We start from the raw sequence: 14,430 nt of genomic DNA, 5'->3' as shown, positions 1-14,430 counted from the left end.
ATATTCTATTAGTTGTTAGGATCTCTTCCTTAACTTTTTCAAAGTCATTCTCAAGATAAGCTGAAGCATTTGTTTTCAGTTCTACTGTGATGGGTCAGGTGCAGCTTTCGAAATTAGCCAGGTGCCAGGCTCATTTTGGTCTGGCGCAGGTCCAATTGTGACCACGTGGAGGTCTCTGGATGCCAGGTTGGCAACTGGGGAAAGCAAAATGTCACCTAGAGAAGAATCAGAAATATCTTAGTTGAAGCTTGAATTTGTTTGATTCTGCATTGTTTTATTTGATGTTTTAATGTGTTATGAACCGCACTGAGATTTGTTCTTTAAAATATAATGCAGTATAGAAATGAAATGAACAACAGCAAGCATCACTGGGGGATGGGGGGATGGCACCTAGACATTCCCCTGTGGCAACCGTAACCCAGGTTTAAGGTACCATTTAGCAATTGGATTATGTATCTGAGTTCCTAACACTGGGTGGGATAAATGCCACTTTTCCAGCTTGTAATTGCTACTTTATTGCTACATTCCTTTCTTTAGTTGTTGTCCTTTAAATTTGAGTCTTGAGCAATCTGTTATGAGTTGCAGAAAACAATGGTAAAAGGAAAATGAGACAACATAGTCTTAAAGTTAAAACTGAGAATTAATACATTATTTTAGAGCTACAGGTCTCTGTATATAAGTTCAATTCATGTGAATATGCTACAGGTTCCCTTCCTTCCCACTTTTATGTTCCCAGTATTTCCTTGTCTGGTGTCCTCCAATCATACTTTGCCACAGTATCTGAAGTGTCAGATTATTGTTAGTGCTAACCAGAGTGAGCATTAGTGCCAACCAAAATTGCCCCCAAACTACTTTTTGGAAATTCATTTCAAGCCATGCTTTCAAAACATGTTATTGTTCATGCTAATCACAAAATTAAGTTCATGGTATTTTCCTGGTTTTCCAAATCACTTTGTGCAGTGTCAGAAAGTGATGTTTGAGCCATAGTGCTTACTATTTGGAATCAGCATTTTTTATTGTTGGGCTACTATTCTTAAAACTGAGACTTTGAGAACAACAACAACAACAAAAGCTTTGTTCAATGGTTAATGGAAAGTCATACACCACATAGACTTGCATGCTCTTAAATTATAGCTGTTGGAATGCTGATTTAAATTCTTCAGAGAGCCTTGGGGTTTGTGTGACAATTCATGTTAGAATTTGAGCAGTATTTTCTTTCTGCTCCTGAAAGTAAGGGTGAATTTAGACACATGTATTTCACAACAAGGCAGCTTTTTCTGAATTCATGAATATGTTATTCATGTCCCTACCATATATTAATGTGTATGTACCAGTAGTTAATGTGCATAACAGAAACATGCCTTTGACTGCTGCACAGAAGGAACTTTCATCTGTTGCATTGGCAACATGTCATGTTCATGGACATGTGTATCAGTTCATGATAGGGGTTATGTGCACACACACAACAAAGAGTTGCTTTGACATAAGTATGCATCCAAGTCAGTCATTACACTTAGCAATGAAGATGTGCAATACAACTTCCTTTTACTAAGTGTTTACAGATGTTTACGCTTGCTTGATGGGACGACACACATTTTAATGATAAATGTGCTATCTGTTAATGACCATGTTATTTAAGTAGCTTCTCCATTGATAAATGCTGTAATGTAATCTTCACTGAATCTCAGGGACAGAAGCATGGCCTCCAGGTGTTTGTCTTAAATATGTTGGCGGAGACCAGTTTGGCCATGTGAACATGGTGATGGTCCGATCATTGGAGCCCCAGGAGATTGCAGATGTCAGCGTACAGATGTGCAGCCCTAGTACTGCAGGAATGTATCAAGGACAGTGGCGAATGTGCACTGCCACAGGACTTTATTATGGAGGTAAGTGCCACCTTCTCATATGACTCTTACTTGCAACATTTGAGCAGCCTTCTGTGTTGTTGGGACTGTTGTGAGAATAATATCTGCTAACTATTGCAACTGTACTTGTTAAGAGAATTCCAGAACCAAGTTCAAACAAGCGTTCCTTTCCATATAACATTTTGGACCCCACAAAAACCCCTCACGTTGTAGCTATCTTTCAGGAAACAGACAAATGAATGTAAATGTTTCCTTTAAAGGTGGCAATGGCCACTGGGCCTTTTGAAGTGCTATCTGCTGTATGATCCTCCCCGCCTTTTGGCAGGTGTGAGACAAGGATCACTCTCAGTGTGTTGCTGAAGATTGCTTCCCTTAAAGAGGCCACTGCAGCCCCTTTTAGGGGGGCAATGCACAACATGAATGTTTTATTTTTATTTTTCAAAACTCAGATCCTACCAACCTACTGAGGAACTCAATATCATAAACGAACTATTTCAAAATATAGAATAACTCCTAAGTTATGGGAAACTTTGCACATCTTAAAAAGTTACCTTTCATGGCAAAGCAGCAACAACCGCAAACAAACCCTGAACCCAACAAAAAATCCATGTAATTCCAATACTCTTTTATAATCCAGGACACAAACCATTTCAAGTGTTTGAAAAGTGGCATGTTACAACTTCAGGTATTAATTGTTAGGTTGATTCACTTGTCTGTTTTACTGTGTAGCTAACATAGGAGAGATGGAACGAAATATATTGAAAGAACACTGAACAGAAGCAGTTAAAACTGCAACATTAGTTGTAGATCCCACTTGTGAGATTTGATTGCCAATTTTTCTGTTTGTTTTTATTTCCTGTTGATGATTGGCATGTTTAACAACTTTCACCCCCAAATGATGGTATTTCTTTCAAGTGAAAGATGTGACTTCCACTGAATTTTCTTTTTTGGAGTCTTTTTGTATAATTATTTTCATGCTTGGGAATGACCAGAATAAATACCAAGATTAACAGAAGGTGGCAGTATTTCACTATCTTCAAACTTTCAGAATGCCGGATACTAAAACATTCAGGCTGGCTTTGAGCAAACAATGAGCCCTGATGTAATACCTCCCATGTATCTGAAATGTGGTCCATATTGATATTACAAGGATTTGGCATTTTTGTTTCTTATGTTTGATTATAAGCATCATGTTGTTTGAGAGGTATTGAAATTAAGTAAAATCGCAAATTGTATTTTGTGCTGACCCAGGTTTCTCTTTCACAGACATCATCTGGGTGATCCTCAGTGTGGAAGTTGGAGGACTTTTAGGAGTAACGCAGCAACTGTCATCATTTGAAACTGAGTTCAACACACAACCACATCGCAAGGTAGAAGGAAACTTTAACCCGTTCGCCTCTCCGCAGAAGAACAGGCAACCAGATGAAAACAACCTAAAAGACCCTGGGGGTTCTGAGCTAGACACAATCAGCAAAAACACGTGGGGGCCTGCTCCTGACCAAATTGAACAAGATCAGACTGAACTGTCACAAAACTCTGTAAATCTCTCCCCCAGCAGTCACTCGAACAACTTATCAGTAGTGACATACAGTAAGGTAGGTGCCCTGGGGGTACAGGAGAACGGGGAGGTCATGAGTCCATGACCTGTATTGTAATGGTCCTTCCTTGCAAATTGCATGACTCCCCCTTGTGCCTCTGTACACTCCGCTTAAAAGGGCCTGCATTTGGCTGTTCATCTTACAAGTCCTTTCACTGAATTAAAAGCAAGCTTAAACAAGACTATTTTCAAATGCTAAAACTATTTTAACATTCTGTTAAAATAACATTCTTCAAATGCTGCTTGCCGGATTTGAGAAGGCAACAATTTACAAAGCTGCTTTTTTAAAGTGCACTTAAAATTGGAAGTATATTAGGTGGTAAGTGCTAAAAATGTAGTCAACCAGATTTGGAAGCTAAAATGTATGGATAAGAGAATATTGATCAGAATGTGTTCCAGGTCTGTGCAGAGTGTGGGGTAGCCAGGTACACTTGCCCCAAGCCTTGGAGGGCTAAGTTGGCGGGGGGTCGGGGCTTTTTTGTTTGAGTTTATAACTTTATTCTAAAAAGACTCCCACCCTGGGCCTCAGACAAGCTCTGCATAGACCTGATGTGTTCACTTTTCATTTCCCTTTTTGTTTCTCCTTTACTTCAAATCATTGCTTAAAATGGTTAGATTCACTTGTTGCATTTTGTTCTGATTTCATTGAAAACATTTTGCTGCCTTTTGCATAAAAATATACAGAAACTTGTGGAATCATAGTTTACATAATCCAGTGTGGTGTAGATGGTGTTTGTTTTTCCATTTTCCACATGGACAGGTCCATTCAACATGTTGTTCAGGGCCCTGAGGCAATTGCCAGTTGGTGTAAGGTTTAAAATAGGATGAATAAAATGTATTGAGCAGCTAAGGTAGAAGGAAGACAGTTGAAGCAGATAGTGTACTGGTAGTGTGTGACTAAAGCTACTCTCAAATGGATTGGATAAGGGTGAATTCAAGTTATGACGAAGAGAGAACATTTCTTGATGCAAGTGATGATTGTATCTTGGAGCAGTTAGTCATAGAATCAACAAGAGGAGAGCCAGCAATTTAATCCTAAACCATGTCCAGGTTTCTATGGAAGATATAAGTATTGTTGAAATACGTAGGCTGTGGTCACACTTTCTTTCAAACTCAGTGAAAAGTTGCTCCCAAGCTCCAGTACAGTCACATTTACTTTCACAAGGTGGAATTGCTCAGTTGGTTAAAAGGAAGTTAAGCGGTGGAAGGATCACATCTTTTTACCAGGGTGCAACACCCCACCTCCCCCCAAAGTCCACATTCCTTTTGAGATAATCTGTCAGGAGCAGCGTGTCACTAGTGGCAAGGATCAGAGCTTTGCACTCACTCACACACCATCCATCCATTCAGACATGCATACACTCCATTCACCCATTCAGTCTTTCTCACAGTTGCATGTGCTGCCTGCATTTATCAACAGTCACACCAGCCCCACAGTTGTTCTTTATTCTGTCACTATGGTGCACTTCCTGTAGGAGACACCTGAAACATTTACTAATAGGACATTGAAGACTCAGCTTACTCACAAACCAAACTCAAGCAAAATGGCAAATGGGGTAAGCCTCTAGAGACCAGCAGACAGATAGGTGACTGGGGAAAATGAGGGGCATGGAAAGCTATCACTGGCTTATACTATATCCAATATCAGAAGCACAGCCTCTGAATATCAGTTCCTTATGTTGAATACAGTGATTGGAGGCATTATCAAGTTTATTCAGTACAGAAAAATGAAGTTTTTGGTATTTTGTATTCCTTAGAGGCAAAAAGTAGCAACAAAATTGCTTGACAATAAATTCTGCTTTGCAATGCAGGAGTTTGTTATTGAATGCTAACATTTTGAAGAGTGCGTTGGCAAAAATCCCTTCCGGCCTATCCTCTTTTAAATGATATATCCACTGAATAAAACACCCTTCTTTGAACTCAAAGGCACCCTATCATTTCATGCAGAGGGACTAGATAAGCATTTGTTTCTGTAACCTCTCTTACTGTGTAGTGCTTAATATTTTTTCTGTCAAAGCTTAGTGACTGGTCTGGGACCAGCAAATAAAGCATTATTGAAGATAACCAGATTTCGATTTTATCAGTAATCTGAATGGGAGACAACTTGAAGCCTTGTGTGTGAGAGAAATGCTTCATTAAAACCCACATTTTCACCAAAAAAACTCCACAATCAAATCAGTTCCATAAAATTTATGTATGCTTAAGTATAAGATGAAAGTTAAATTTGTACAAATATTTACCATATACAGGAAATTTTCTGAAACTGATCAATATTGCATGTAACATCTCCTTTACATAGTAAATATTTGTCACATTCACTCTTTCTCCCAATAAGCCCAAAATGGAATGGCTTAAGTTTATATAATCTTTTTTAAGCTGCCATTTTTATGCCTGCAGCTGCGAAATTGCTCAGCAAGAACTTATGGGTAATAAAGCATGTTTTTAAAGAAAGTGAGCATGCTATATAGAAACTAAAATCTAGCCCTTGAGCAGGAATTATATTTGCTCTGTGTATTCATTTCAATCTTTAATCTAAAATTTTATTTCTGAAGAATTCCTGCTAGAATCAACTGGCTGAATTCACTGGGTAATCCCCACTCATACTGTGTGCTAAGTATAAAGGTTCCTACATTGATAGGTGTCTGTATGCAGCTTAAGGGGACAACTTTAAAATGTGATTTTTCCCTGCCTACCCCCTAACATTCTGAAGTGGTACAGTACAAAGAGGGAAGTATGTGCTTTTTCTGAACATGTAGATCAGCTCCTTGTTTAAATAGAAGAACAGATGAATAGTGGGAAAGAGCTTTGAGCTACTGTATTATATTTGTGCAGCATGCTTTGAAGGGGGGAAAAACCCTGTTTGTGTTGAGTTTACATAAGTGATTCAAAAGAGCTTTGGGTGGTTTGGAGAAGCACTGACCAGGAACGGGCCAGGAAGTGATGAGAAATAGAGGACGATTGAGTAGTTCTATCTGAGGCTGCCATCAGTGTAAACTGGAAGACTTCTGTTTTGTTTTGCAGCCATGCATCAAAAGCTGATGCCTTAAAAAATAAATAAACTGTACTTCTATTTATTCAAATTCCACCACAACTAAATAAAAATAAAGCCAATGATGTTCAACTCCAATCTTTTCTATATTAGAGTGATACCTAAACTTGGAGAGAAACTTAAGTTATGTTGGAATTACGTTTCCCAGTTAACATCATTACCAACAGTAACGTTGAGTTAAGAGCTGGTTCTTACCCAAAAGTTTAATTGGGTAGTGTTATCATTTTTTACTAATTGGGAAGCACATCAGTAAGTCAGTAAGAAAACTACAGTGGTACCTCGCAAGACGAATGCCTCGCAAGACGAAAAATGCGCAAGACGAAAGAGTTTTCCGTTTTTTGAGTCGTTCCGCAAGACAAAATTCCCTATGGGCTTGCTTCGCAAGACCAAACGTCTTGCGAGTTTTTGCGACTTTGTTTCCTTTTTCGCTAAGCCGTTAATAGCCGCTAAGCCGCTAATAGCCGTGCTTCGCAAGACGAAAAAACTGCAAGACAAAGAGACTCGCGGAACGGATTAATTTCGTCTTGCGAGGCACCACTGTACTGGATAATTCTTTTTATGGAGAAACTTTTGCACTACTAGAGTAAGCATTCCACAGTAGAAGAAGGAGCGGTATTTTCCAGATTACTGATTACTTCAGAACTTGTTACCGTCAAAGCACAGACCACCTAAAGTGAGGGTCACCAGCATGGTCCATATCGGTGCCCTGGTGCTCACAAAGTCCTTCATTGGCATTGCTGGGCAGGGTCCCCAGACTCTGAGCTTTTATTTTTTTAAAAAAAAGAAAAGAAAAAAGGGTAACTCTCTAGTCCTCCTAGAAAGAAAGTTGTGAAGCAAATGTGCAGGTACCATTCTAAGCAATTTATGTATGTGAAATGAGCTCCCATCTGTCATTGTTTTTAGCCAAAGGGCAAAGTCAGAGCTGTGGTGGATAGGTAAGCTATTTGGACACCAAGCATTAGGAATCCCTTGAGTCCTAAAGAAGTTGCTCTTTTCTCCTTTCGCTTTTCTAGCTTCTGTCTTATTTTCCAGTCCTTGAAATCTCCATAGCTTGCCTTTTGTTTACCCCTCTAATTTATGCCATGTCCCCCATGGCAGCCATGTTGTGACTTGCAGCCACAGCACTCTCTCAAAAATCAAAATGTGCCCACTGGTCTAAAAAAGTTGGCAATCCCTTACCTAAAGGATGCATCCTATGGCAAATGAAGCTGCTTATAGCTACAAGAGTCAAGCTTGTAACTGGCTATCCTCTTGTTATTGTCTCTGCTATTAATATTTCCTGGGTATATCTAAGAGAGATCTTATTTGCAGAATGCAATGCAACACAAGTGATTTCCAGATAATAAGACTGTGCAATAAAGGTAAAGGAACCCCTGACCATTAGGTCCAGTCGTGGACGACTCTGGGGTTGTACCTTTACCTTTACCTTTATATTGCATATAAGAGAAAAGAACATGGTAGTAGAGCAGATGCTTTGTGTGCAGAAGGTCCCAAGTTCAATCCCTGGCATCTCCAGCTTGGGCTGGGAAGGACTCCCTGCCTGAAACCCTGGAGGACCACTGCCAGTCAGTGTTGCCAGCACTGGGGCTAGGTGGATCAATGGTCTGACTTGATATAAGGCAGCTTCTTATGTTCCTATATTTCTGGAAAGTTTATAAGGCCAACTAAAATATATCAGCCTTGGATTTCACTTCCCCACCATCCCTGGTGACCTCTTAAGAAAAAAATGCAGTAGCTTCATATTAGTAGGGGTTCTGGTAAAAAATATCCATAAATTGCTATTGGGTGCTTGGTCTTTCACAGCCTAAAAACTGAATGTTGTCCTAGCATTTGAAGTGTATGCCAGAGGTGAGTTAAGGTAGAAAACAAATACGATGATGCCATTTCTATTTTAGAGGAGATTTATTTGAAGAATGCACTGTTTCAGAATGATGCTTTAGTAGAGTAAAGAGTGGCTGAAACATTGTGGATTGGAAATGATAGGTTTATATGCCTCTTATTATATATGGTCATAATTTAGAAATTAATTTGTGCCTGTTTTACCAATGGTGCCCAGCTAATGAATAGCCATAATTGAAAACCTGGAGAAGTGTGGTTTATATTAGTGCTGCCTACCTTGGCTTAAGTCATGTGAAGTTGGCTCATTGCAAATAGGCTTTTGAAAGTTTATTGTATGCATGTTTTGGAATTTGAAGAAGGTCAACTCTGCTCATACTGCCAATTCCGGCTTGCCACAAAACATGCATGAGGTCTGCAACTCAATATGGGATCTTTGGCTGGGGAGACAGAATCAACTTTTAAGCCTAGTGAGCAGTTTTGTTTGTGCATAAACCTTTGGGGCTAGGACTGTTTTTGGTTTGTGAACATGAGCTTTAAAGATTTAAAGAGCCATGTAGGGAACTTAATTGCATTGTTATAGCATTCCAGGAGTTCAGTATACCAAACCCCTTGAAAGTATTTAATATCCCAAACTGGAATTTCACTTCAATGATTTTGTCAGTGTTTTAGATTTCTCTTTGGGCTCAGTATGACAGGTGGCAAGGGAATATATTTTGACTGTGTAAACATTGAAATGTAGCATTGAAATGCAGAAGAGAATAGATTAAAATGAAATGAATTATATGACCCTTTGTAAAAAGTGATAAATGGCTTTAGAACATAGGTTGTAGAGGATTTCATACACTTGGGATGTTGTGGTCACATTGGAACAGACCTTGCTTAGTTTATTCCCCTTTCTGAAATTAATTTTTGTCTCTAATTCTTTTCCAGGGTTTTCACGGTCCTTATCCCTTTGGACAGTCTTAAAAACAAAAACGGGTATCGTCGAGAAGAGAATTTGACAAAGAATGGACTTGGGAGGGAGGGGGAGTTCTTATGGCTTATAGAAGATACAACATGAACCCCCTTCTTGGTCTCCATATCCTGAGATAAGAAGAAAACAAACAATAACTTAAGACTAGTTGTTTCCAGAAAAAACAAAACAAAACTAAAGTATGCATGTGTGAATGCTGAATTTCAGGAGTGCTGTTCAGTGCTATGAGAGAGAAAAATACACCAATGTTTTGTTTAGAAGTCATTGTCACAGTTAATTAGGTAGCCTAAAAGAAATTTTTTAAAAAAGATTAAAATGGAAAAGCCATCTCTTTTTAAAAGAAATTATTTTGCCTACAGAGAGGTTGTAGTCTGAGCAAATGTTAATTTTTCGTTCCTTGTTCATAACTTTTTAAAAAAGGGACAGCGTGCATTTTTATGGAGATGTGCTTGCTATGAAATGGAAGCTTGCTTAGCATTTTCTTGGTTAGTGCAGCTATTTGTTTGTCAGATGGTATTAATTTCTAGCTTGATCAATATCCAGATCCATAAATTTTAATGACGTCTTTTTTCCCCTTTCTTTCTTTTGGTTATTTGCCTTTATTCTGCTTTTGGTATCATTCTTCTGGGCATGGTGTGCATTAGTCATTTGCTAGTTCTTTTCTGTTTGGTTGCTCAGACCCAGTTTTGCCATTTGTTGTGCAGGGCAAGAATGTCAAGAGGGTAAAAACACCGAGCTGATGCAAGAGGGGTGTCTTGTGCTTTGATTGTGGCACATTCTCTTATTTAAATTCCAAAGTTTGCCCTGAACAGTTAGCATATTGAAATATTCCCATGTTCATTAATGTACGGTAACTGTCTTTGAGACAGCTATGCATGTATATGTCACTTTTGTGCCAAGAAGAAAAATTATTTTTCGGAGTGGTAGAGCACCAATTATTAAATTTCCATGACACTTCTAAGATGTAAATTTCACATCTTCTGTTTTATATTGGAATGACCACTTTGAGTCTTCAGTGATAAAAAAAATAACTAGCTTGTTGGCAGAGACTAAATTGCTTTGAACATATGGGAGAAAGAAGAACCATCAGCAGCCATTCACAGCAATTCCTTCTGCTTATCAGCTTGTTTGATCTCTGAACACTTCGATTTATAGACTGGTGTGTGTATGTGTGTGTGTGTGTATCAAGGGTGTGGAACTGTTTAAGATCTAACTGCGTATAGCCCATGAAGAATGATAGCCATATAATTGAGGCCAATCTGTCCAATTCCATAGAGAATTAGCAGAGCATGGTCTCTTGAAACTCTTGGGTTTTGCATCGGTTTAAGGAGGAGGGGGGTTCTGTCTAATTCAAAAACTTGAACTAGGCCACAGCAGCCATCTGCCAAAGATAGAATAATATGCAATGCCTCCTTCCTTTCATCTCACTTAGAAGATCAAACTCCCTGGTCTGAGATAGTGGAAGTATGAGTATGTACTGATGGGGATAATGCAAGGCCTGGAGTAACATGCTTTGAGCTACCTTGTTGGTTTGATTTGCATACAAGGCCTTTGTATTCTTCTGTATAGCTGACCAGAACCCTGTTTCCCATCAGAACATATATATATAGAGCACCCAAAGTCTATTAAATGGATCTGGCTAGGATCCTACTAGGCAGATGTGTATTCAGTCTTCTAGGCCAGCTCAGCATCTAATTTGATGTTTTCACTTTTGAAGAACTTGTATAATTTTTTTGCATCCCAACTAATTTGAAGAGTATAGTTTATCTATGACCATAGCCATGAACACTGGGAGAAATGATTGCAAGGGATTCATCTGAGAGGACAAATTATGGGAGTGTAGAAACTATGGAATGCCTTCCTTTAACTTTCCCCCAGCTTGGCTCCCCAAATTCTTTTCTTAATCATCATAAGCAGCATATTATTCAGATGCAAAATAAGGTGTAGAAACTGATTATGTATAGCATTAGTCATGATTATTGGTTTTATTTATTTTTCCTGCTCTGGGCAAGCAATTTTTTTGATACGCAAAGAAAAGACTGAGTACACTGTATGGTTTTTTGCGATGAGTGTGTGTGTGAGAGAGAGTAACTTCTGGTGGCAACATTGGAAGTCAATGGCAACAACTGGCAGCTACTAAGGTAAGCTAAGTTAAAACAGATTCAGTTTTCTCTTTAGACCAAGTTAGGTATTCAGAAACCTCACCATCCAAACTGTCAAACATTGTGGAGACTTTAGTTTTTTCATAGTGCAGAGCAAAAACTGATATTTACGGCCAACTACTGTTCTTTTACAGCAAGTAGGGATGACCATTTCCTGCAAGTCATCTCAAATACTATCTCCTCTTTTGAGTGCTGGTGACTTTTATGAATGAAACAGTCGTTCCACTGAAGAAAGCAGAAATCACAGCCAGGGCCCAGCTTGCTTGCAGTAAAAGTAGTCCTCTTTATTGTCGCTAGTTTCTGAGATCTTTCTGGGGATAAACATTCCTCTCTCGGGGGATGATCTCTGTATAAATAGTTACAAAGGGCTCATACCTGTTTGCAGGTATTTTGATTTGAGTGATAATCCCTTCAGTGATGACAATGGGAGGACGTTTAAAATGCTCACTGTTTTGTGTCTTGTTTCTTTTCTCAAATATTTTCTTTATACAATACCTCCTTTATTACTCATGGAGCTTCTTGGAACTCTGATTTTAAATTCATTAGTTTTTAAGGCATTTTTGATGATTTTGGAGCCATTGAAATGGCTGAAGCCAAAATCATGTTTGCTTGGGAGCAGCACTTTCAGACAGCTAAGGAGGGCAATACATTTTTGTGCCTAAGCATAAAGGTTTGATTTTCACAAATGCATAATACTAGCTTCATAATTATCAGGGGAAGATGCCACCTTTCCCCCCCTCCTCAACAGATGGCCTATGGCTTCAACAGCATGGGAAGCAGAAACACAGTAGATGTAGCTTTACATAGCATGGAGGTGTAGTAATGGGGGGTGGCTGTACCTGCTGAATGTCATAAAGGCACAACCCCTTTGTGAGAAAAAGGTGGCAATGCTAACCAGTGCCTAGGTTTAACACACAACACTTCTGTACAGATATAATCACATGTAGGGGAAACAGTGTAGACTGCTGAGTTTGGAAGTGGCATGGGTATTTAGATTGCTTTGTTGCAATTACAGGAATCAGAGAGCCACTCATAGCTTTAAAATGCACATATTGGCAAACACTCTTACCCACTTCAAATATTATCGTGTATATGCCTCTCGTTCCCTCTTGCATGATCTGTAAAAATACGTTGTGAATAAAATAACCCTTTTTACCAAAGTGATACTGCTTGGACATGGAGGAAGCTAAGCATTGCTTGACCCCTATCCCTGTTCCTGAAATGTGACTGATTCTTGCTCCCCCAAATTTAGCTTGCTTCATGTAACAAGTGTGGTTGGCTCTGGCCATTTCCCTAGTGGTTCTCATTCTGGAAGAAATGATGGATTCCCGAGGAGGAAGAAGTAATTTTAATTTAACAAAGGGAAGTTTGAATTTCTCATTTGTTTGCAGCGTTCTTTTTTATTTTTATTTTAATGCAGATTAAACTGTAACCCAAGCTGTTGGGTTTGAAAATGTGCTGGCAACCTCTGCATCTGAAAATGTGACTGTGCCTGGGAGGCAAGAGCACCCAGTCTTCTCACTAGAAAATTGAGCTGGCTTTGAGCCTTAGTGGGTGCAAGTAAGCTCTGTCTCTGTTTGGGGATGGGTGCTAAGCCTGCACTGTCAGGTTGGGCCTATGTTGTTGCTCCTATTTGGGGCAGGTGAAAGGTATATCCTAAGGCCTCAGGGATTTGGGAATGTGTATTCATCCCACCCCCCAGCTGCAGATGAGTGCGTCTTGAATCTCTATAGGTACAAGTGTAGCCGGAGAAGCCTGGGGCTAAGAAATGCACGCTGTCCCATGTCTGGGTTTCCATTGTTTTTTCTCTTGTGTGAGTGAGTGGTTGATTCTGCAGCCTGTCTTTATTCTCTCTGGGGGGAGTGCATGTGTAGAGCAGGATGTGTGTTGCTTCATTGAGTCTGGGAAGAATCCTGTAATAGCACATTGTGGGGGAAAACAAAGATGCTTTTTCCTTAATGTATAAATGAATATTTGTATGATTAAATTAACACAAAACAATCTTATACTTGAGTTTTTATTGAATGACCAAAGCTTGGACCTACAGTGCCTTTTCATGGTTTAAATGGTTCCCACTTTACTTTCCTTCTTTCCCATTTGTTGGGGAGTATCATGCAAGCCAGGACTGAGCTGAAAACTCTGTGCTTAATAAATGAAATAAAATGAATTGTGGTTAGGGTGCTGTCTTGTGCCTTCATAGAATCATAGAACTGGAGTTGGAAGGGATCCCAAGGACATCTAGCCCATCCCTTACAGTGCAGGAATCACAGCTAAAGAATCACTGACAGATTGCCATCCAATATGCTTAGAAACCTCCAATGAAGATGCATCTGCCACCTTCCAAGGTAGTCCATTCCACTGTCGAACAGCTCTTACCTTCATAAAGTTCTTCCTAATGTTTAGTCAGAATCTTCTTCTTTTTTAAATTGAAACTATTTTTTCAGGTCCTATGCTCTGGAGCAGCAGCAAATAAGTTTGCCCCGTCCTCCATATGACAGCCCTTGAGATATCTGTAGATATTAGCATATCACCTCTCAGGCTTCTGTCATCTAGGCTTAACGTACCCAACTGTGACAACCGTTCCTCATAAGGCTTGGTTTCCAGACCCTTTAACATCTTGGTCCCCTTCTTCTGCACACATTCCAGCTTGTTCTGACTTGAAGATCCAAGTCGGGCTTGTCAAGTTGGCACTGACAGCAAGGGGCATACTTAGTTCTCAAATTGTTCCTTTGTAGCCACATTCTTTACCTGCTCAACATTTGACACTGCATATGATGTCAGGGATGGGGTATGATTTGGGGAAAACATCTTCACAGGATTAATTTGGCCCATGTGCTGGAGGTTCCCCACTGCCAACATAGCACATGGTTCTCACTATTTGTTTGTATACATACATACAGCCTTTCTTTCCACCCCCCCCAAAGATTGCAATACATACAAGTGCC

General features: G+C 39.5%; 1 protein-coding gene across 3 annotated transcripts in view; it reads left to right on the top strand.

Moving 5' to 3' along the window:
• Nucleotides 1-13,491, top strand: part of ILRUN (inflammation and lipid regulator with UBA-like and NBR1-like domains) — a 32,997-nt gene extending 19,506 nt beyond the window's left edge. The window contains exons 3-6 of one of the 3 annotated variants that reach the window (XR_014549124.1): nt 1,689-1,886; nt 3,132-3,460; nt 9,281-11,079; nt 11,162-13,491. Coding sequence is in view for 2 of the 3 variants with exons in the window: in XM_083618069.1 (XP_083474195.1) it covers nt 1,689-1,886; nt 3,132-3,508 (575 nt within the window). In the remaining variant the exon portion in view is untranslated. Of the gene's footprint in view, nt 1-1,688; nt 1,887-3,131; nt 3,645-9,280 lie in introns of those variants that run through there. The other 2 variants (XM_083618070.1, XM_083618069.1) reach the window with 2 other exon arrangements.
• The last annotated feature ends 939 nt before the right edge of the window (nt 13,492-14,430 follow it).

This window comes from Podarcis filfolensis (assembly GCF_964270895.1).
Source record: "Podarcis filfolensis genome assembly, chromosome: 6".
NCBI classification, from domain to species: domain Eukaryota; kingdom Metazoa; phylum Chordata; class Lepidosauria; order Squamata; family Lacertidae; genus Podarcis; species Podarcis filfolensis.
This window is presented reverse-complemented; position numbering and strand designations above follow the sequence as displayed.